This window comes from Crocodylus siamensis, chromosome 3 (assembly GCF_052110815.1).
Source record: "Crocodylus siamensis isolate JL-2025a chromosome 3, ASM5211081v1, whole genome shotgun sequence".
Lineage (NCBI taxonomy): Eukaryota > Metazoa > Chordata > Crocodylia > Crocodylidae > Crocodylus > Crocodylus siamensis.
In genome coordinates this window covers 109,180,553-109,204,977 of record NC_143397.1, presented here as the reverse complement: position 1 = coordinate 109,204,977, position 24,425 = coordinate 109,180,553, and the positions used below count along the sequence as shown (strand labels likewise).

At 47.1% G+C, this 24,425-nt stretch overlaps 1 protein-coding gene across 1 annotated transcript in view; it reads left to right on the top strand.

Moving 5' to 3' along the window:
• Positions 1–24,425, top strand: part of DNAH6 (dynein axonemal heavy chain 6) — a 254,044-nt gene that overhangs the window by 208,443 nt on the left and 21,176 nt on the right. Inside the window, exons 67-70 of the mRNA XM_090038956.1 lie at positions 1,610–1,756; positions 4,197–4,335; positions 12,612–12,731; positions 23,917–24,038. Coding sequence (XP_089895082.1) covers positions 1,610–1,756; positions 4,197–4,335; positions 12,612–12,731; positions 23,917–24,038 — 528 coding nt within the window. The remainder of the gene's footprint in view (positions 1–1,609; positions 1,757–4,196; positions 4,336–12,611; positions 12,732–23,916; positions 24,039–24,425) is intronic.

Genomic DNA, 24,425 nt, shown 5'->3' with positions numbered 1-24,425 from the left:
CTGCTGGAATAGGTAAACAAAGTCTTCTGGGGGACCTGGCAGAAAGCTGAGGGACCCTCCAGGGGTAGCAGTGGACATAGTATTCCTGGACTTCCGGAAGGCTTTCGACACTGTCTCTCACTCCATTCTAGGATGGGATTCAACACAGACAAGTGCAAAGTGATGCACCTGGGAGGAACAACCGGCACCATACCTACAGGTTGGGGAACTCCCCTCTTGTCAGCACAGAGGCAGAAAAGGATCTTGGAGTCGTCATTGACTCTAAGATGAACATGGGCTGGCAGTGTGGGGAGGCAGTCAGGAAGGCCAACCGTACCTTGTCATGCATCCACAGATGCATCTCGAGATCTAGTGGCCTGTTACAAGCTAGTCAGAGGGGACCAGCAGGCATTGGGGAAGTCCCTGTTCCCCCGTGCACTGCCAGGAGTGACCAGGAATAACGGTCACAAGCTGGCGGAGGGTAGGTTTAGGTTAGATATCAGGAGGCGCTACTTCATGGTCAGGGCAGCTAGGATCTGGAACCAGCTTCCAAGAGAAGTGGTGCAGGGTCCTACCCTGGGGAGGTTTTAAGAGGAGGTTAGATGAACACCTTGCTGGGGTCGTTTGACCCCAGTACCCTTTCCTGCCATGGCAGGGGATTGGACTAAATGATCTACTCAGGTCCCTTCCGACCCTAGAAACTATGAAACTATCTCTCTCACCACCTTGGGATGGTTGGCCTTGTATAGCTTCCGGATGTGGAGGCTGCTGCCGAGTCATAGCGTTGGTACTGGGGTTGTCTTTGCAGTTGCAGTCTGTGGTCCTGCCATGCTGCTGGTCTGTTGTTGCGCCCCCCCCCCCCCAACCCCCACCCCAGGGCTGGCTGGATCTCACTTGATCTTAGCCAAAAGGCCATATTACAAAGATGGCAGGCCCAGTATCATAGCAAACACTTATACCTAGCACCAGCCAGGAATTTTACGCTTCCCCTTCTAGTAGTAAACAACTTGCAGCGTAGTCCACAAATATGTAAGACTTGCAAGCTGTGGCTTTTCACAAAAGGAGCCAGTGACAAAGCAAATAGAATATCCTGCAGCATCAGGAGTGAAGGACAAACTTCTAGCAGAAGAACTCACAGCTAAATTCAGCTGTCCCTATTGCACCTTATAACCCTAGTCCATTTAAATAAAGATATTGGTGGGTGTTGGGTGGCCACCCTTTCTGATAAATAGGACAACCTACTGAACCAGGATTCAGAAGCTGGAAATTGTTACAGGCATTTAAATAGCAACAGTGTTTACTCAACAGCACTCATTTCAATCGCTCCCCTTGCTAATTTGTTGCATATTTATACCCATTTGGTTCAATACATTTCATTTCCAGTTTCTTTCTGCTCCAGATTTCCTTGTTTTCATAATATATCTTTTTATTTCCATATATTTCCTAGGGTAAATAATCAGCTTGCTCATTTGGTTAAAACCTAAAGCATAATGTAGATGAGCCTCCACTGTGTAAAAAATGCAGCTTATGTGCAGATAACTGTTTTTATATTAGCTTGACATCACTGCAGTATAAAAATGGAAAGTAGATTTGAATATATAACCAGAAGTGGTTATTTTTCTAAATCTAGGTAACCAATGAGCCTCCAAAGGGACTTCGTGCAAATATCAGGAGAGCATTTACAGAAATGACGACTACATTTTTTGAGGAAAATATCCTTGGCAAAAAATGGAGAAAAATCATTTTTGGCATCTGCTTCTTCCATGCTATTATCCAGGTATAACTAATATTATTAGTTCAGAGGTACTGAAGTGTAATTAAAAATTAGTTCACTTAATCTATTTAGAATGTGTCTAATTTATTCTTAGCTGTACAGTACGGATAGCAAGCTTCTGCAAAGATATTTTAGCTTTAATTTTAAGAAACTAGACATTTACATTTCTTTTACTAATGAAAAGCCTCTCAGTTAAACTAGTTATAATTCAATATAATTGAATTAGGATTATAATTGTTTCCTTCCAAAAGTCTGTATTTAAATGTCTGCTACATATTAATTATTGCAAATATAGCTATGTCTCTGGAGGTTTCTGTTGGAGCAGACATTTAATTTATGGGGAATTCCAGTTAACCAACAGTCCATTGGGATAATTCTGAAGGTTTTAAACTGAATTAGCTCACACTAAGTTGAATTTTCAGAAGGATACCTGGTGGCACTAGAAAAAGAACTGTGCTGATTTCATTATTCCACTTTCAGCCTGATTATTGAAAAACTGAACAACACTGTGTTTAAATAGGTACAGACAGAACAAGAAAGTTTTGCTTAGTGTTTGGTCAATCATTGATCAGACAAATATCCATTAAAGTTAACAAAAGTTTGCTTGAGAAAGAGTTCAGTAAAACCTAAATACAGGCTTCAGGTTTTGTCCAGTAACTTTAGGAATTTCTGAGTGAATAGTATTCATAATTTAACAACGGACAAAAATAATTTTTAGATAGATACCTGCCTGTGGCAGGGTACTGTTGGTGCCTTCCACTTTAAGGTCTAGGCCAGGGAAATGTCAGGTGTCTGATGAGGGTGGCCATTTAATGCCCAGCTCTCTGTGCTAAGGGGGAGCAGTTTGAAGACCAGCCAGAGGGAAAGAACATATCCCTGCTGAGCTCTTAGGGCCAGGAACAACTTGGAGGTATGTGAGCCAGGGCTATGAGGATTAAGGAAGTCCCAAGTCCTGGGCATGACCTGAAACTGCACCCTGCCGGGGTAGGGAGGCCTGGTGGGACTCCAGGTGGTGCAGCAGCCCCAGGAAATGCCAGGACCATGAACCTCCCTGGTGAAAGGCAGGTAGGGGGTGCCTGATAACCTCTAGCCCCTGTGCAGTCCTGGCTCACTTGATCCAGTGGAATTTTGAGGGAGAGAAGGCAGGTTGCTCAGACCTGATTGACTGGACCCTTGACTGGTCAATGTTGAGGCCAGGACCCAAGGGGGCAGTCAAAAGGGTCAGGGGCCCACTGCAGGGGATGCCCAGAATAAGAGGCTTGGGAGTCTGACTGGCCCGAGGGCGAGGCCAGGGCCTAAGAGGGATCCAGAGGTCCCAGAGGGGGGACCACAGCCAGAGAGGGAGAAGGGTACAGGTCAGTTTAGCTGCCTGGGATGCAATCTGCAAGGCATGGGTCCAGTGTAGGGGAAGGTTTGGAGCTGGGGCTATCACCCCACGTCATCAAAGTCTTAAATGGCAGCCTCCCGCCTGAGTAACTTCACAATCATTTTTCCATCAAGGCGTGGCAGGAAAGAGGCGGGAGGTTGACCCAGAAACAAGTAAGCAGGCCATCATCAGCAAATGACACACTGTCTCCCTGAGGGTGAAGGGGAGATGCTGGAGGATTATGTTCTCTTTTGACAGGACCCATGGCATGTACAGACATTGGCTGTCCCAGGAGAAACTCTCTTGGGAGTGATTTAACCCTGATTGTTCCTGGGTTATTTTTCTCTTGGAGTGGCCATTTTTACCCTGGGAGAAAAAACTTGACCACTTCTACACCCATGGTTTTTCCTGGGAGGGCAGTGACTCCCAGGAGAAACTGAATGTCTGTATGGAGCTTTACTTGTCACTAAATCTTTTTGGAAGAATGAAGGAAAAATCTGTTTACTTACTGATTTTTTTCCCCCTTTAGCCTTTCAGGTTGCTGCTGTCAGATTATTCATGAATGGATCATTTGCCTTTATCTCAGAGAAAAAAAAAATCAGACTGAATTATTTTGAAAGATTATGCACTATTCTGAATTACATAAACTTTCCAAACAAGAGTGAGATTAAAAGTTAGGAGATAAATCTGTTATGGCAGGGAAGGACTCTCTCAGAATTTACCTGAGTGGCTAAGAACTAATCATTTACATTTTCATACACAGTAACGAGTGGAGAATGATTGGAACCAAAGCTCAGCTGACTTACTGCAGGGGGCATTGCAGTTTTGCAGATAGTATTGGCCAGCTGGAATTTACTGATTCAGAGGGGATAAGTGCTTCCAGCAGCTACTCACAGGGCAGTGAAACCACCTGTTCAGGGCTGTGCCTTAAGTTCTATCTAGTCCTTCATCATTTCTCTTAACATATGCTTAAATTGCAAAATAAAAACAAAACTACAGTACAACTATTATGTAGGAGAGTAGCTCTGGGTACCCTGAGTAAAGTCCGTTTATTTAATTTTGCTTTTAATATTCAAGGAGAGGAAAAAATTTGGACCTCTTGGCTGGAACATCTGCTATGAATTCAATGACAGTGACAGAGAATGTGCCTTGCTGAACCTAAACCTTTACTGTCAAGAAGAAAAAATACCATGGCATGCCCTGACTTACATAACAGGTAACAAAATTGAGACTGCAGTGTTAACAGTTATCTGCTATTAACATTCCTTGATAAAAATTAGCATAATTGAACTATATATGTACATCAAGTCACTTAGCAGGTTTATGCCAATAATTTGTATAGGGACTAATGTTGATAAGAACAAAGCTACAATAGGCTGGGAATAAAACTAGGTGCTCCTGCTGCTCTAAGGAAAGGCAGTATGAAGGAGAAGCAGACTCCAGGTGCAGCAGAGGCCAGTCAAGGGAGCCACATGATCCAAAAGGGACAGGACTTGCAGGATATGAACTCAGGGTCTGAGCTAGGCAGACACTATGACCTGGAAGCCATGGAAAGAAGAGCTCCTGAGCAGAAGGGTTACAGCAAGGTTTCTGAGTAACACATGAGCTGGGGTAAGCAAGACCAATGGTTTGGAAATTGAGACCAGGGGTGGAAGAGGTATCAGCTGGCCTGGGAGCAGGGCCAGGGCCCAAGGGATAGGAGCCAAAGCTGAGAAGCAGGACTGCACCTGCAGAGTGATGAGAGCAGGCCGGGCCAGGGACTCGTAGCCCATGAGGGGCAAAAACAAGCAGGGCCAGGGACCCACCGCCTGCAAGGGGCAAGAACAAGCAGCGCCAGGGACCTGCAGCCCATGAGGGGCAAAAACAAGCAGGGCCAGAGACCTGTAAGCTATGAGGAGCAAAAACAAGCAGGGATAGGGGGCCCATAGCCTAGGGGCAGATTTTGTTGGAGGTAATGAAACCTGAGCCCAGAGAGGCAGAAGACAGAGGCCTAGGTCCTGGATGGGCCTGGAAGGATTTGGAAGTGCAGTTAAAAAGACAGAGGCCTGAGCCCAGGAGAGGCAGAGAATGTGGGCCTAAGCACCATAGGGGTTGAGGTTTCACAGTTAGTAGGGTCGGAATAGACTTGAGCAGATCATCAAGTCCGACTCCCTGCTGTGGCAGGAAAGAGTACTGGGGTTAAATGACCCCAGCAAGGTGATTCTCTAGCCTTGTCTTAAAGACCCCCAGGGTAGGAGCCAGCACCACTTCACTTGGAAGTTGGTTCCAGATCCTAGCTGCCCTGACAGTGAAGTAGCACCTCCTGATGTCTAATCTGAATTTACCCTCTGCCAGCTTGTGACCATTATTTCTAGTCACTCCTGGTAGTGCTTGGGGAAACAGGGACTCCCCCAGTGCCTGCTGGTCCCCTCTGACTAGTTTGTAACAGGCCACTAGATCCCCCTCAGCCTTCTCTTGTGGAGGCTGAACAGGTTCAGGTCCCGTAGCCTCTCCTCGTAGGGCCTGTCCTGCTGTCCCCTGATCATGAGTGTGGCCCTCCTCTGGACTCTCTCCATGTTGTCCACATCCCTCTTGCAGTACAGCGCCCAGAACTGGATGCAGTACTCCAGCTGCGGCCTTACTGGTGCCTCATAGAGGAGGAGGATCACCTCCTTGGACCTGCTTGAGATGCATCTGTGGATGCATGACAAGGTGCAGGGCCTTCCTGACTGCATCCCCACACTACCTGCCTACATTCATCTTGGCATCAGTGATGACTCCAAGATCCTTTTCTGCCTCTGCACTGACGAGAGGACAGTTCCCCAGCCTGTAGGTATGGTGCTGGTTCTTCCTCTGTCAGTATAAGTTGTAAAGATTTTTTTTATTCATCCATGTGTATTAAATGCTTGTTTACAAATAGTTGATTTTACTTCAGTGTCAGCCTCATGGAGATTACATGAAAGTTGCATAGGGCAAAATTCCTGTCATCTTAAATCTACCTTTGGTTCATTTAGTGGGCATTGTCTATTTTCTTAGGGAGGGCAAGCATATGAATATTGATCCTTCTGAATTTGTTTTTTGTTCAGAATAAATTGTTAGCCAGGTTCAAGTTGAGCGTGACCATTCCAATTCCCTTTTACTCTGCATCACCTTGTACTTGTCAGTGTTGAATCCCATCCTATTCTCCTCTGCCCACCCCTGTAACCTGTCTAGGTCTGATTGTAGCCTATTCTTTCCTTCTAACGTGCCCACATGCCCCCACATCTTAGTGTCATCAGCAAGTTTGAACAGTGTGCTTTTTACCCCCTCGTCCAAGTCACTGATGAAGATATTGAACAGTGGGCTGGAGGACCGAGCCCTGCGGAACCCCACTGCCCACATCCCTCCAGGTCGAAAATGACCCATCCACGACCACTCTCTGGGTGCGGCCCTCCAGCCAGTTGGCAACCCATTTGACTGTGTAGGTGTCGACACCACAGTCCCCCAGTTTCTCAACAAGAATGGGGTGAGAGACCTTGCTGAAGGCCTTCCAAAAGTTCAGGAAGACTATGTCCACTGCTACCCCTGCATCTAAGGATTTGGTAACCTGGTCGTAGAAGGCCATCAGGTTGGTCTGACAGGACCTACCTCTAATTAATAAATTAATTAATTAGTTGCCTCTAAGCATAATCTCCCCTGCTGGCCCCTCATGGACATGTGCCAGAATAATTCTCTCAAAAAGCTTACCCAGGATCGAGGTAAGACTAACTGGCCTATAGTTTCCCAGGTCCTCCTCCCTCCCCTTTTTGAAGTTGGGAACCACATTGGCCCTCTTCCAGTCTTCTGGCACCACACCAGAGCACCACGAGTGCTCATAAAGCCATGCCAGGGGTCTCGCAATGACCTCAGCTAATTCTCTCAGCACTCTGGGGTGGAGATCATCCAGACCAGCTGATTTAAATGCATCTAGTCCCTCCAGAAGTTCCCTGACTAGTTCCTCCCTGACCCTTGGCCTTGGTGCACCTCCCCTGGGGCCTGAGTGGGGCCCATTGGGGGGGCTGATCTGGTCCCTGCTCAGGAAAATGGAGGCAAAGAAGTTGTTAAAAAGGTTAGCTTTGTCATTTGGTGTGACAACCAAATTTCCTAGTGTGTCTTGCAGGGGCCCCATGTTACCTAGTACCTTCTTTTTGTCTCCTATGTATTTAAAAAAGGACTTCTTGTTGTCCTTGATCCAGGAAGCTAGTCCCAGTTCCATCTCTGCCTTGGCCTTCCTGACTGCCCCCTGCATCCCCGAACAACCGCAGTATAATCCTTCCTGGTGATGGCCCCTCCCTTCCATTGGGTGTATGCCTCCCTTTTAGTTAGAAGACATTCCCGGATGCTTTTGGTGAGCCATGGGGGCTTTTGTGCTCTCCTGCTGCCTTTGATCCGTGTTGGGATTATCTCCCTTTGCGCTTGGAGGATCGTCTCCTTAAGGAGCAACCACTCTTCTTGGATACCTGGCTGCCCTTCCCTCTGGGACCTCAGTGCTTCCCTGACTATTCTCCTTAGCTCATTGAAGTCCGCCCTCCTGAAATCTAGGGCTGCTGCCTTGATGCAGGCTTTTGCCACCTTGCACTGGATGGTGAATTCCAGCAGGCAATGATCACTGTTAACCTGTTGAGGGGCCTGAGGGTGCTCGACCACCTGGGCATCACCCATGGCCAGCACCAGGTCCAACAAAGCGTCTCCCCTGGTGGGGCTGTGCACCTCCTGAGTTAGATGGAGGTCCTGCATTTGGGCTAGGAACCTGCATGAGCAGTCAGACCTGGCTGACTGCTCTTCCCAGCAGATTTCTGGAAAGTTCAGGTCACCCATGATGACCACGTCCTTTGACCTAACTGCCTGCGTGAGCTGACTTAAGAATTCCTGGTCTAGCTCTTTTCCTTGGTTGGGTGGTCTGTAGTAGACCCCCACCATTAAGTCTCTTTCCCCTCGACTGCCTTGTATTCTAACCCAGAGCACTTCCGTGTGCCCCTCCTCTGACTCTGTACTACCTGGTGAGGCTGTGTATTCCTCCTTAATGTAGAGTGCCACACCTCTGCCTTTCCTCCATGTCCTGTCCCTCCTGTACAGCCTATAGCCCTTGATATTCACCGCCCAGTCATGCGTTAGGTCCCACCACATTTCAGTGAGCCCCACTATGTCTGGGCTGGTATCAGCTAGCAGGAGAGTAAGCTCCTTCTGCTTGTTTCCCATACTACGAGCCAGTTAATCAAGGTACAGGCCTGAGCCCAGGAGGGGCCAGGATTATTAAAGGTGCCAGGACCAGAGGCTCCAGGAGTGACAGAGACTGTTCCAGGTTTAGAGGCCTTCATTGACTGGAGTTGACACTGGGACTGAAGGCACATGGACAAGGGATTGACCAGATTGGACAATGGGGCTTAATGTCCAATGATTGTTAACATCTTGGAGGCTTAGGTAAGCTTAAAAGGGGAGATAGATGCCAGGGGGCACTATCTGCGGTCCTTTCCTCCCCCACACTGCAGCACAAGCCTCGCAGATGGCATCTTGATGTTCTTTTAATCACCAGCCCCCACAGTGGGCCCCAGAATCCTCCTATTGAACCCCACCTCTATTCCTCTTCCTCAAGTGGCCTCTTCTGCCATCATACCAGGCAGCATAGCTCCCTGAGCTGGTTCCCCTCTGGGTGTGGTCCCCCCACTGAGACCTTTGGCCCCCCTTGACCTTAGTCCTGGCCCACCTCCAGGCCAGTCAGGACCCTAGGCCCTCAGCTCTTGGGCCACAGGCCCACTGCAAGGGATGCCCTTCAACCCTTCCAGTCCTGGCCCCAGCATGGGCCAGTCAGGAGAAATTCAGACAGTCCTGAGTCAATGGCCCTTTTCTCATTCTCTGAGGGTCCACCCTCTGGGCCCTCCAAAACAAAAGGGGTAACCCACCCAGTTGTGGGGGCTAGCACCCTGACCAGTCTTTCACCAGGGTGGCAACTGGCCAGGCATTTCCTGGGGGCTCCCATGCCACTGGGAGTCCCACCAGGCCACCCACTCCCAGCAGGGTGCAGTTTTAAGTCATACTCAGGACCAGGAGCCTCCTATTCATCCCCTACAGCTCCTCCCTTACCTCCAGATGATACATGCAACCCTCCAGCCAGGCAGTGTTGTTGCCTGGCCCCTAGCAGCCAAACTGCCTTGTTTATATGGGCAGCCTCAGATTCAAAATGTCTGCCCTCATCAGGCACCTGGCAGCTGCCAGCTCCAGGCCCTTAAAGTGGCAGGGACCCGCGGTGCCCTGCCACAATGGGGTGTGCTACAAATAGAAGAAATGGTAGTTTATGCTTATAGGAGATAATAAGAAATGGGTGATTATATAAAGAAGTAAAATCTATCCCAGGAAGTGTGTCTATTATAAGTAGAATTTCCAGAACAAGTGAGAAACACATTTGTATTCTTTAGGCAAACATAGCTGTCCAGTGCACCTGATCCTTAATGCTAATAGCTCCTCCTAGATTAGCACTGAATTGTGAAAATGTCTCCCATAGATCTACATCGTGCTATTTAGATTTTATTTTTACTAAATATTACAATTCCCATAAGTCTGTCATTTGCCTATGGCATTACACAATGTTAGAATTGGTTTTATCATAAAGTAAATACTTGTCATAAATACATATCTATTTTGTCATTTAAAGGATTTTTTTCATATGCTCATTATTCTGTTTTGTGTTTTGTCAAGCTGAAGATTAAAACTAGTGAAAATTTTCAAAGATGAGTACAAGTGCTTTCAAGCTTGCTTGCTAAATGAAGCCCCTTTTGTGGCACAAATTGCAGTGAAAGTACTCTGTCAGTATACGCTGTAAAGATGTGTTTATTCATCCATGTATATTAAATGCTTGTTTACAAATAATTGATTTTACTTCAGTGTCAGCCTCAGGGAGATTACATGAAAGTTGCATAGGGCAAAATTCCTGTCATCTTAAATCTAGCTTTGGTTCATTTAGTGGGCATTGTCTATTTTCTTAGGGAGGGCAAGCATATGAACATTGATCCTTCTGAATTTGTTTTTTGTTCAGAATAAATTGTTACCCAGGTTCAAGTTGAGCATGACCATTCCAATTCCCTTTTACCCTGCCCCTTTTTTCTTAATTATGTACCCTCTAACTTTAAATAGTCAGGCTTCTCAAAACATGTGATTTGGTAACCCATCTCCTAAACTCCTGAAGATAAATACAAGCTTTTTGGATTTGGCTTAGAACAACCAATCAATTCAGGACAATACCACATCTCCTCATCTTCTTTTACCATAGCTGCCTGGTCCTGAAAACAGGAATATATGGTATCACTATGATTATTATACACAGAATCATTAGTGTATTTGTTGTAGGATACACTATACTAAGTATTCCAGAACAAACCCTTGAATAGGAAAATCATCATACGTTAAAGAGGAATTCTGCAAAGCTGCAATTCTAAAGTAATCTATCCACCTCCATGTAGAGTACTCCAGCCTGATCTTCACTCCTTTGCAGCCCTATCCTTCAGTAGCAAGCTGCTCCCAGCTCTGGTCTTAAAGCAGATTAAGGGAATGGGTAACTTTCTATTTGTCTCTATTTCTTCCCCTCTAAAACCTTTTCCATACTGCTCACCATATCTCAAATATTTGCTTGAGGTAAATGACATGGAAGCGATAGGAAAATTAATTGCCCAATTATTTTCTTTTTAAAAATGATCCCTCTCTTAATTTGCCCTGCTGGATGAAAGTGCTTGAGTTTCCTTATGGAGGTCTCTTTTAGGGTCATGCATATTGTCCAATACTGCTGAATCAGTTGTAAACCTTATGGGCACATCTACGCATGTAAGCATGTGCGCTTACAGCAGCTCAGATAGAAGTGGTGCAAATTTGAGCCAGGGCTTTTTGCCTCAGTGCACGTGCTCGGGCATGCACTTTGTTGTGGAGTAAATTGTGCCACTTGGGGTAAAATAGCCGTGACTGGCTCCTCCCAGATGAGCAGCCAGGGGGAGCTAGAGCCCGGCACCAGCACTTGTGCTATCTTCAGCAGTATAAAAAGCTGCCCTGTCCTGGCCCTGTCAGTACAAAAAGCTACCTGGGTAAGTAGCTCAGGGTTACTCACTCTCAGGAGCTTCTGGGGCCCACCAGTTTGTACCTGGGGACACTACCCCTTATGCCAACTGGACTGCTGAAGCAGCCCTGAGAGTTCCCTGCACCCTTTACCCACTGCAGCAGTCTGGCAGTGGGGGCTGCTGCCTGGCTGTGACCTGCTGTGCACCTGCCAGACCCAAATGGGAACTGCACAGCCAGTAGAGGTGTCTGCCCTTCTGGGTCAGCTGCCAATGGGCTGTGGCTGCAGGGTTGGCCTTTGTGCAGCACTACTGCCACGTGTGTCCCCTTCCCTGCCATCTGGGCTTGCCCAGATGATGTTCCAGGTGTGGTGGCCTGCTTTAAACTGTCAAAGCATGTCCCCCTGGCTCCAACTGGCCAGGAAGTCAGCCACAGTCAGCCGGGTCCAAGGTGCAGGCAGGGTCCTGCCACTGACTTCCCTAGCAGGAATTCTGGTGTTCCCTATTGGACAACTGAAAAATCCCTGATAAAATAAATCCCAAAGTCACTCTGTAAAATACCTCAAAATCCACGTTCCTCCACAATTAAAATAAAAGACCACTATAAAGAGAGAAAGAGAGCGTGAGACAGAGACAGCAATCAGTTGGGCAAAGTTTTATTGATATATCTACAGTGTTAAAAACAAATTTGCAGTGCGGGGAACATTTTCTCATTCCTTCATGTGCCTCTTGGAATGTCTCAAAGGGGTCTGAGATGCTGCAAGAGGCACATATGGGCTCATCTGCATGCGCCCTATGAGTACATATACCTAACAAAAAGAGTCAGTGCTTCAACATAGCTTCTAAAATACTTGGGTAGCATGAGAGTTGTGTCCAGACCTTCTACACCAATGGATAAATTTGAGATGATCGTTAGATATCAGAAGTTAGGACAGAAGATAGTCCCATAAAGGAGAATATTAGGTAGCACATTATCTTATTGCCTTTGGATCCAGAATTTTCAAGTATAAAATGGGAAAATTTGTTCAAAACGTAAAATTTGTGCAAACTTGTGTGCCTGTTTTGCATGTGCAGTTCCTAATTACACAGCAAATTGAGTACCTGGGCATGTAGATGGTTAATTAGGTATATAAAATGCAGTACCTAGTTTGCATATACATCTGAAGTAATTACATGCTTAAATTAGGCATGTAATTGTCTGTGTAACTTGATGAAATATTAGTATTTTCCTGATTTTTATTACTTGACTTAGATGTATTGCAATGTCATCTTGTATTAGGTGTCAGTTTAACAGTAAGAAAAGAATCTTGACAGTTAAACACTCTTATTTCCATAATAATGTCATAGAAAAACCATGCTGTAATGGACTGTAGAGAAGACGAGAGGTGAAGTTTTAAGAAGTAAAGGCTGCTTTATATGTGAATTGTTATATGAACTCTCATAATATAAAATTTTACAGGTGAAATTACTTATGGAGGGCGAGTTACAGACACCTGGGACCAGAGATGTCTGCACACAATCTTAAAGAGGTTTTTTGCTCCTGAAACATTAGAAGATGATTACAAATACTCAGAATCAGGTAAATGCATTTGGAATTATAGAGGACTTTTTAGATCAGTGAAAAACCTGAATATAGAAATACATGTCCAGTATCTGGAATTACATCCATTTACCACACATTGTTATGATTTTATGAATTGTAGAGTTGTCTATATTGCAGAAAAATGCTAACTTCCATGATGAATCCAGTGTCATTTACTGTTGCTTAGCCCTCTTTGAACTGTAAGATCTATTGTGCACTTCTGAAGACTTGCAAATTCAGTTCTCATTTGAGTAATTGTCTACATACACATTTGCACTAGGAGATTTGCCTTAAGTTCTCAGTGAGCTTATAGCAGAGACTTTTTTGTCCTTTAGCTGGTAAAGTACACTGTAGCCCCTCCTTGTGCCCCCATGCTGAGGAGATGAAGAGCAGAAAATTCTTTGTGATTCTCAGTTCCACCCATCTCCTTGGTTAGAGATAACAGAGGGCCCCCCTCTTGTTTTATCTGCTGCAGTTAAGGTATTAGCTCTGAAAAGGGGAGAGCCAGTTCTAAGCCTTTTTGCACACAGGCTCACTAATCCAGTGAGAGGGCTTTAAATTAGGTTCTCCTGGGGATGAAGAGCAAAGCCCTGAGGTAAGTGGGGAATCTGGAGGAAGCAGAAGCAGAAAGGAGCAGCAGGGGAGGCCTCCTCATTCTTCCTGAGAAAGTAGGGCAATTGGCTAGTCACCTCAGCTGTCTACACACAAATGCATTGAGTCTGGGAGCAGGAAGAATTGGAAGTCCTCACACAGTCAGGGAACTGTGACGTGATTGGAATAACAGAGGCTTGGTGGGAACTCACATGACTGGAGCACTGTCTTGGATGAGTACAAGCTGTTCAGGAAGGACAGGAAAGGGAGAAGAAGAGAAGGAGTTGCACTGTATGTAAAAGAGCTGTATGATTGCTCAGAGCTTCAGTATGAAACTGGAGATAGACCTGTTGAAAGTCTCTGAATTAAGGTCAAAGAGGAGAGAAACAAGGGTGTTGTGGTAGGTGTGTGTTATAGACCACCAGATCAGGAGGATGAGGTAGATGAGGCTTTCTTCAGACAACCAGCAGAAGTTTCCAGATCACAGGCCTCACGGGGGACTTCAGTCACCCTGATGTGCTGGGAGGGCAATACAGTGGTGCTCAGGAAATCCAGGAAGTGTTTGGAGAGCATTGGAGACAACTTCCTGGTGTAGGGGTTGGGGAGACCAACTAGGGGCAGTGCTCTTCTGAACCTGTTGCTCACAAATAAGGAAGAATTGGTGGGGGATGTAGAAGTGGATAGCAATTTAGGCACCAGTGACCACGAGACAACTGAGTTCAAGATCCTGACAAAAGGAAGGAAGGAGAGCAGCAGAGTAAGGACCCTGGACTTCATGGGCCTTTGCTTCCAATCTGACAGAAACTTTCCCAGTAGGTGTTTGTTTGTTTTAGCCCGTGAATATTAAGTACAAGGGGCAGAGGAATGCTCTAGACAGTGCTGGTCTATGACAAGGTAGCTAGAGCACCTTGCTTGGAAGCATGTTTTTTGTTTAGTGGAATGGAGGTTAAACACGAGTTGTATCTGTATTTGTTACGCTAACGGATGTAAAGTCAGGTAAAAGAAAATAAGGTATCTTTTGTGTGTGTGTTTTTCTTTTCTATCTTAAATATGGGGTTGCTTCTTTTTGGATACATGTTGGGGAGGGGAGCATAAGTCTTAACGATATGTAATAACGTGTTGTAATGGTTTCAAGTTATATGGGAAGGGGGGATATTATGAGCTGTTGAATGGAATTGTAATATTTTGCATTTGTAAATGGGATGTAGATATTCTGCAGTGTACAGGGGCACAAGATATGTCGGCAGCTGTATAAGTCTGAAGTAAGACAATGTGGTTTGAGTTGCTGTTATATAATTTGACGTATGATTTGAAATGGTGTTATGGTTTTTAATGTTTTATTATGAGTACATTTACTTATACAAAAATAAACTTTGCTTGGAAATAGGAGATATGGGTTCAAGTCTCATGTAGCTGACTGGAGCCTACTACCCAGGTTTTCTGGTCTCTGGGCAAGAGCATTTACTGCTAGGTTAAAAGGTGGGAGGTACTGCCTGCTCCCAACTTTCTTATCATGGTTTTTCTACAACTAACATTTTGTGACTTAGTCTAATGCACATAGATGGGCAGTTCTCTTAGATGAGATAAATGCTCAGAAAGTACAGGCCTAGTGAGCATGCTCAGTAATACTGCATGGGCAGAACTGAATTGCAGTCATTGGGTAAGTGCCGAAAATAGCAGTAATGTGAATCTGTATATGGCATTTAAGTGCATAAAGTAGAATAAAAGTTAGCCCTAAGAGCCTGGATTTACTTCAGTATAAATGAAAAAAAAATTAGTCCTCAGATATGTGAAGCTGTTGAATTTAGTGATGGCATTTAAGTTTTGCTGTTTTTATTACTTCTGCTTTCACTGCAAAACAAAGAGAGACAATGGTAATAATAAATCAACCCTGCCAATCTGTAGATATATGCACATATTACAAGAATAAGTAAATATTATTCTCCACATTTTACATGTGTGGACTTGGAGAGGATAAGGGTGATGTTTTCAGTGGAGCTCAGCTTACAGCAATTTCCAGTGTTCTGGGAAAGGCATACTGTAATCTTTTTAAAAATCTAGGCATTTCAGGTAGATGCCCAAAATGGGATCTCAAAAGCATCTTGTTATCACACAGTAGGCACGTCTACACATGCAATTAACATGCATGAATAAACTGCGCAGCAAATCACTGGGCAGTAAACTACTCCCAAGTGCATCTACATGTGCACCTGAGTCACGAGCAAATTGAGCCCAGGTGGAGCTGTTTAGATTAGAAATGCTCCTGGACTGCTCTGGCCTGGTGCTGCAGCCAGGGTGAGCTCCAGGCTCCAGCTGCAGGCAGCCACACTCATCTGAGCACCAGCCTTATGCTTTAAAAGGCTACCCAATGCTGTGTTCTCTGGTCGCACGCTTCTTTAGCCCCAAGCAGTCTACTGGCACAGCCGTCTAGGACAATGTCCCAAGAGCCTGTGCCTAGCATGTCATGGACACTCCTTACCCTCCCCCCAGCTGCGATAACCAATGCCACGGCTTTCTTGCTGCCATGCTAGCCACGCTTCACATCCATGCTGACTGCAACCTGGCCCTGATGGGCCTCAACCCCACCTGCCCAACCCTGCCACATGGCTCCATGCCTGAGCCCGTTGCCCAGCCTGTGCCCCACCATCCCCAGGCCATTGGCTACTTGCCTCTGGGTCACTTGCCAGACCCTAGCAGCAACACCAACAATGCCCACATGGACGCTGCTGCGGCTGCAGTCCCCAAACTCATGATGTTCTGGCCCCACTTCTTTTGGGCCTGCCTTGCCAGCTGGGACTGGGGACACTGCACCATCCTGCACACCTAGGATGATGACCAGTAGCTGGACTCAATCCAAATGACACACCACTGTGTGCCAGCCCTTCCCCATGGAGACCCACGTGGCCATAGCCCTCATGAAGCTCACAACTGCCAGCCTTCACTATGTTGCCCAACTGTTTGGGGTGGGCAAGACAATGCTGGGGAATCCATCGTTGAGGTCTGTGGTGCCCTCCAGGACATGCTAGCCAACACCATGGTCTGGGTTGTCAACCCCCTGGAGTTGGTGGCAGGATTCCGAGCACTGCATTTCCCACAGTTCATCAGGGTCATCAACAGGACACACATCCCTGTCATCTGCCTGCCCCAAGCAGACCACTTCTACTACAGTCGAGGAGGCTTCCACTCCATCATGCTGCAGGCCAGGGTGGACCACCAGGGGCCTTCCCTAACATCTGTGCTGTCTGGGCTTGCAGCACCCATGATGCCTGGATTATCTGGAATTCTGCCCTGCCAGGCTTGGTGGAGAACGGCCACTTTGCACCAGGAGTCCCAGACTTGTAGTTGAGTGATGTGACAGTCCCACCCCTCTTCATCAGAGAACCCCATGTATCTGCTGCTGCCGGGGCTCAAGCGCTCCTACACCAGCCAGCTTGACCCACACCAGGCACACTTGAACTGGTTTCTGGGCCAGAGCTGTGCGCTGGCTGAATGCGCCTTCAGGCACCTCAAGGGACATAGGTGCAACCTCAGTACCTGCCTTGAGTTCACTGAAGTCAAAATCCCCCAGGTCATTGCTGCAGCCTGCATGCTGCACAACATTGGTGAGACTCACGGGCAACTCTTTTGCAGGGCTTAGGTAGAAGAGGCACAGCCTACCAAAGGCACCTGGCACAGGGAATGCAAACTGCAGTGCCACTACTGCTGCCAGCCCCCCTGAGCCCCCACCCCACACCCGCACACCCAGTAGTGGTAACCAGGGCATCATATCTGCAAGGTGCTCATGAGCCACTTCCTTCATCACCCCCCGCACAGGGCACCTAGGCAGCCACCCATGGACCTTAGGCCATGGCCACACACACAACTCCAAGGCCACACACACTGCAGGCAGTGTACAACAATCCCCAACCTTTTGTTTACCTCTAGAACACAACAGGCCTCCCCTTTCGAACAACAGACCTCTCCTTCCCTCCCTCACCAGCAACAGACCGCCCCAACCCCAGCACCCACCACCAATAAAGCATCCTCTTCTTAGTGAAACTATTTACAGAATCTTTCCAAGTGTTGGGGGGGGGGGGATGGTGGGAAGGAGGTACTTACGGCATGGAGCCTGGAGAGAGCTGCTCTGTACCCTGACCTCTGTTGACACCACCTTTGTTCTGGACACCACAATGAGCCCAGAGGTCCAGAAGCTCACCCAGAGGCCAGGTCAGGTGTTGTCCAACCTCCTCAGTCTACTCCCTCTCCTCCTCCACAGGGCCAAGGTTAGCAGGGCCTGCATGGGAAGCTGACCCCACCATGGCGAGCTCCCAATAAGGGGCTGCATGGAAGTAGGGCAGGCAGCAGTTGAGGAGGAGGGCCTGGCTGGGGCGGGGTGGGGCAGGGGCTAGTGGTCTCAGCCACTGCAGTCAATGCTGCCCATTGGGGGTCCTGAGGCAGGGTTACAGGCAGCTGCCAAGGGCCAGCCAGGGCTGGGGCAAGGGCCTGGATGCCAGGTCGCACAAAAGAGACTGCCAGGGCCAGCACTGTGTCAAGGACCTGCTAGTCATCCTTGGTAGCCTCCACTGCCTGTCACATCATGGCATGCTGCTCCTCCTCAGCTTCCACCTGCCTCTGTGGGAGGGCAAGGTATGCCTGATCTGTCTCGCAGAGCTCACAGTGCCATGTGTGAGTCTTCTTGATATGCTTCTTGGGAATGGTGACTAGCCACTCAAGGAGAACTGCCTGGTCCTGGCTCCAGTACTGACAGAGCCAGCACATGCAAAACATTCCTACAGAGGGTGTTGGTGTCCTTATGGCCCCATCTCTGCTGGCAGTAGGTGGGTTTCTCCTGTATCCAGCAGCTGGTTCTGCAGAGCAAAGGACAGAGATGCTCTTTGTGAGAGTTTGCAATGTTTCAGAGATAATATGCACTGTACAGAGAGGCTGTGCGCCACCCACCCTAAGTTTGGGGGTCATGCGTGCACAGGTGCCCAGAAACCATGGTAGGTTTCCTGGTCCTTCCACAGATGGCTGCTAGATGAGCTTTCCCTCCCTGCTCCCACAGCAGAGGCAGGTGGGCTACTTGCCACAGGCACCCCTGTCCCCTACTCAGCCCAGGCCATGGCTGGCCTCTGCTGGCAGCTGCTACAGCAGCTTTAAATCAGTTCCCCTGTTTCTTCACTCTACGGGCCAGGCACTTCGCCCTCATGCTGCTCAGCCTGAGGCGCCTGGGTTTTGGGGTTGAGGGGCTCCAGCTGGGACACAGACATGGTGGTGCCCCCCTCCTCTGGTGGCCTTCTCCAGAGAGGTGCCCTGAGTCAGGACCCCTGCTGTTCATGGGCTGTGCCCCAAGCATGCCCCTGGTCAGTCACCCAGGCACACTGCGACTAGCTGTTCATTTGAGCATTTTTGAGGGCTGCCAGACCCACTATGCTCTGCTGATGATGATTGTGATAATTGCGATTGTGCAGCTGAGAGCCTGGCACAGGGACCTGAGGTTCAGGGGTGCCCTAGGCAAGCCCATAACATGCACCACCACCTGGAGGGGTAAGTCTGCCTACACTACAAGTGCCTGATCCCCGTGATTGAGAAGGAGATTACTGCTGCCATTGACAAGTTTCTCTGCATGTGACAGGCCCTTAGCTGCCTAGCTGGGAGCCCATGTAGTGCTCAGTAAAATTCTGAACTGCCTCCTGCCTCCCTGCATGTTGGCAGGGGGAGACTTCAGCGGATGGGTGGGGAGCTTGGCCAGGTGAGGTAGGGAGGTGAGGAGAGGGCAGGACCTCCCCTGGCCGCAGGTATGCAGCCCAGGAGCAAGGAGTGATTTGGCAGAGGCATGGGTGGCCCTAGCACCCTCCCCTCCCTCATCCCTCTTCCCTGTGCAAGGCTTTCTGGGCAGCTGTGGCAGCTGCTCCTGACAATCTGACGATACCCCTGGTCACGGAAAAGAGGTCCAACTGACCAACGTGTCCTCAGGAATAGCACATGCCCACCCAGGCTGTGGCTCCCTCAAGCAACAAGCTCAAGTTGGCATGTGCAGGAGCCATCCTTGCCAGGCTGGCCAAGCTGCTGGATGAAAACAGGGAGCATGCCAGGACCTGAAGTGGGGGCCCTGAGGGTCTCCCAAACAGAGAGTCCTCCTGGCCCACAGCTCCTGACTGGCTCCAGCACCCCAGCCATGCTGCAAAACGTGTGCTGGACTTCACCGGGGTCCATGGGGGCCAGGATGCAATCCAGCTCCCTCAGAAAGGGCATGGGTCTGTGGGCAGCCCTGGACCACTTGTTGTGGTCTTGGACACAGACCCACAGAGCCTTGAGGGCCTTTGCCTTGACCCAGAACTGGTAGATGGACCGCCAGTGTCCACACTTCTACTTTGGCCCTTGACACCTGACCAAACTGCCACTGGATCTGAACATCCCCCCAGAAACCGATAAGGTCCAGTTTCTTCATGAGTCTAGTTGGGCACCTGCTTCTGTGTGTCAGCAGGTGCAGGGCCTACCATGATGGCAGCTGGCAGCAGCCTCAAGGAGGGCAGGGTCAGGCCTGGGCTCCAGGTGCTAGTGTTGGCAACAGTTGCCCACAGCAGTGGGACAGTGTGCCTGGGGGGCAGGTTGAGTCTGGGAGGGGCCTTGGCAGGCCAGGTGTAGGGTCCAGGTGCCAGCGTTGGATGGCAGGTGCCCACAGTGGTGGGGCACTATGCCCAGGGGCAGGCTTGGGCTGGTAGGAGCCTCAGTGGGCCAGCTACAGGATCTGGTTGCCGGCGTCAGGCAGCAGGTGCCCATGGTGGTGCAACACATTACCTGGGGGCAGGCTCAGGCTGGCAGGGGTTTTGGGGAGTCAGGCCTAGGGCCCAGGTGGCAGTGTCAGGTGATGAAAGAGCTGCCCATGCCATTCAGCTCCTGAAGCTACCAAATCATGTGGTGCAGCAGCAGGTGAGAGTCTGGCCTCCTGCTGGCTCAGCTGGCCGGGCGTAGGCCATAGAACAGAGTGGGCCATCCAGGCCATGGCCCAACCAACTTTTAGCACATTAATTTAGCTAGCTATGCAGTTAAAAAAATAGCTATACAGTTTTAACCGGAATGATAATTGTACCTTTGTGGGTTATATAAATTAACATCCTAAAAGTTGGTCAGCCCATGGCCCAGGTGGCCCACCCTGTTCTGCATCCTGTGTCACTGTAATTTGCGCCTGCATCACTATCTCCACGTACATTTAAGCACAGTAATTTACTCCACTATTGGATAGTACTTGTGTCTGAAGGTACTGTCCAACAGTGTAGTAAATTAGTCTACACTGGCCTAATTGCCACATGTGTAAACAGTGACACTTTACTGCACAGTAAATTAGTCTACTACAGTAAAGCACACATGTGGATGTACTCAGTGAATATAAACCTAACCCTGCCACATGTTAAAATTAAGGTTCAATAGAAACGACCAGAAAAATATTGTACTTTTTTTGTGTAATATTTTTGTGGTTAGTCTTAGTTTCTGTGGTGCCATTACTTGTCTGAATTTGTGGCCAGGTTACTATTTAAGATGCAGTTTACAGACTAATCATGTCTTAAGTGTAGCTCCTACTAGAGATCTAGATCCCATGTTTTCTGGCATCTGCTCTAGCGCCATACTTTGGATGACACTACCTCCCTTAAGAAAGAGATACTACCTATTCTTTGCTGTACATCAGCAGAATTGTTTACTAGGTTCCAATAAGCTACATCAATGCAAGCTTACTAAAGACAACAGTGCTTTGCAGGTATCATCAAGGTCATACTCTAAAGACAATAGGCTTGTGCAGTTGCAGAATCTGGGTGGCAGAGTCTTTCATATAGGTTGTGGTCTTTGAACTCCATCTTGATCCTGTATTCCAAGCTGAGTTTGAAAGAATGGCCATTTAGAAAAAAAAAATCACATCTTTTTAATTGTGAACTGAGAATATCTGTTCTGGAAACCACTGAGAATATGGAACTCCACTGCTATTTTTACAGAGCATCTTTTGTGAATAGAATAGTATTTTAAAGTCCTGACCAGAAATGGTCTAGTTGCAGGACTTGAGATGTAAAGTATTCTAAATGTATTCTAAAAAGATTACTGCATATTTAGCAACTATTCCTTCAGGTACTTAACTGATCCATGTGGGTTAAAGGTTTAGAACAACCAGGAAAATATAAGTATTACTGAAGGATTGTTGAGTTCCCAATGAGTCCTTGAATCCTGCTGACAACGCTAAATTATAATTGTCCAACTTCAGAGAGAACTTGGAGAATTTAAGTATCAATTTGAGTATTCAATATTGAAAAGAAGACTAGCAGAATATTCAACAGGTTTCTGAGGGTATCCCACTCTCCACTGGTGGCCTATGAATATGGCATATTGCCATTATTTTCTGCCTTCAATATGTGAACTGAGAATGCTGACACATACTAAGATCATGGAGTCCTTATAGGCAAAAGCTGCCAGCATATTGTATATCTATTGTGGCGGGCCAGTAGGCGGCACTTCTGTGTTGAGCTGCCCATCCTCACTGTGCCCAACCACCTTCCAGGCTCCGAGTTTCTCCCTAGGGGTGCCTCACGTCTGGCTGACCCCCTTCCTGGAGCATACTCGCTAGCCTGGGGGTAACGTAGCTGCCACCACCCCGAGAAGGGACTCTCTTGGCCCTGTGTCCTTGGGGAAACACAGGCCTAATAGTCCTATGGGTACTCGACCCAGTACAGGCACTTGGGGCACTTCCCCAAGTTGGGGGTCAAAAAGGAAAGTCTCCCGTAGTCCGCAGACCTAAGGGGCCTCTTAGGCATAATTTAGACACACCCCGCAATAAGTCTCCCATGCTGATCTCAAAGGAGAACTTTATTGATTACAGGGGTAGGGTGAAAATAGGGTACAAGATTGAGCAATATCATAGAAATCCCATAGAGCAAAACAGTTTGGCTGAGGTAGCCTTTTGATCACACATCTGAGTTACTGCCAGCTAGATATCTAACCATATCTCGAGTAGCTTACTTACAAGCATCGTCCAGAGGCTATTGGAGATTCCCTCTGGAGGCAGGCCATTCCTCGCTCATGAGTTTTGGGGGAGAGAGCCAGTTCCAGATGGTAAAGCTCCTTTCTGAGTCCCCCGCATGGCTGCTGCCCCCTCCTCCTGGGCAGTCTTAACTTATATAGCCCCTGTGATCTCATTCACCTGGTCCAGTGGAGGCCAGCTCCAGTTGGCTGTTGGCCAACCAATTTGAAATACATCACTAGTTGCCAGGCAGACTGTAGCCCACCAGGTAGAAACCCCTCACCCAGGTAGCCGATACCAGTCATGTAGGCAGAGGGAGCAGGTTTCCCCCCTCCCTCAGGAATGTAGTCAGCTCAGGTTACCTAAAGAGATAGGGTAAGGGTGTGTCTCCTCTGCTGGACCCATCCTAATCACACTGTCACAGCACAGAGATTTTGGGGAGAAACAAAGGTGGCTTCCTGCCACATCTATCAATCTATCTTCAGTATTTAAATGGTACCCCTTACTGTAGCATTTGAGCATCTCCCTGCCTGTATCCTCAAAATATCCCTCCAATCTTGGCAATGTAATTTCAATTATCTCTGAGTGGCTAAGGAAATTGTTCAAGGTCTTGCCACACTGTCTTGGAGCAGTGGATTGGACCTAGGTCTCCCAAGTTCTGGACTAGTACTTTAATTGCTGGATTCAGCTTCAAAAGCTGTTATGTCCCTGGATTTGTGTTTGTGACTATATTTTGTTGTTATATTTCCCTGGAAAAACAAGGGACCTGAAAAAGAGAATTTAGTTTCAGTTTACTGGATGTGGACCATAGGCTTGTGACATACTGCATATATTTCATTCTGTTGCTTGCCATCTCAGCCACTGCAGCTCTTTGTCATTGCAGGCCTGATAGTTATGTCAACAAGTATTAAGTACGAGTCCATTTAATCCTATTTGTATAAAATACCGAGGAGCCAGAAGCCTCCCAAGCAATACAGTAACCCACTGCAGAGTTGGGAAGCCCATTGGGAATTAACCTGAGGCTTAGTACACTTACAGTCTTCTCTCTGAGATATGAGCTTCTACTTACCAGGTTTTTAGCTCAGTGGTTAGGCTTTTGAAAGCTGTTTGCTGTTTTTGTTATAAACTTTTGTTCTAAGTGATGTTACAGGCAACATCTCATATTGTGCTTTTGTTTTTAAATTGTTTCACCAGAAAAGAACTATCCAATTTTTTATCTTTTCCAAAACATAAAAGGGGGGGAGGAGGGGAGGGAGTTTACCTCAGTTTTCTGGTTCCTCTGAAATGGAAAGAAATTATTGCAAAATATGTATATCTGAGACTTTTGACCATATGTTTTACAAACTTTGCTTACAGTCATTGTAAGCTGTCAGAATCTGATGAGTGCATGTCACTCCTGATGAAATAAAGTTACCTTCCAACTGTATAGTAAAACATCTTCATATTTATGTTTTGTTGTCTTTGTGGTGAATTCCTTTTTTCTTTGGGAAAGCTTAACTAATGCCTATTAATAATATAATTATTTTTTACCCTTTCCATAACATGGTTTCCATTTACTTCTCAAGAAATATTTTAATATGAAGTCTCATCTGTCCATTTGTTTAACAGGTGTATATTTTGCACCTGTTGCTGATACCTTGCAAGATTTTAAAGAATACATTGAAAATCTTCCTTTGATTGATGACCCAGAAATATTTGGAATGCATGAAAATGCTAATTTAGTTTTCCAGGTTTGTTGACTATTTGTAAATACACATTCTAAATGAATTATGTCTAAATGTATTATACTTTGTAGCTTAAAGGGAAAATTTGATTTAACAATTACAGTTTGTTAAGCAGAAATAACAAATTAAAATTACAAGGCTGCCCACCCATTACTCATTACATTGCCTTTCTGCTATATGTAAAATTTGGTAAAGACCACCACATTTTTAAAAATAATTTCCTATCCAGCTGCCTTTTAATAAACTACATTCTTATGTACACTATGCCATTTTACATGAGCTAACAGACTTTATAATTTCTGACTAAAATAAGTGCTTTAAAGTGATCCTGACAACCCCATCAGAACACATACATTCACAATTGTTAAGTCCTGTGCGTTTTCCTGGGAAGGA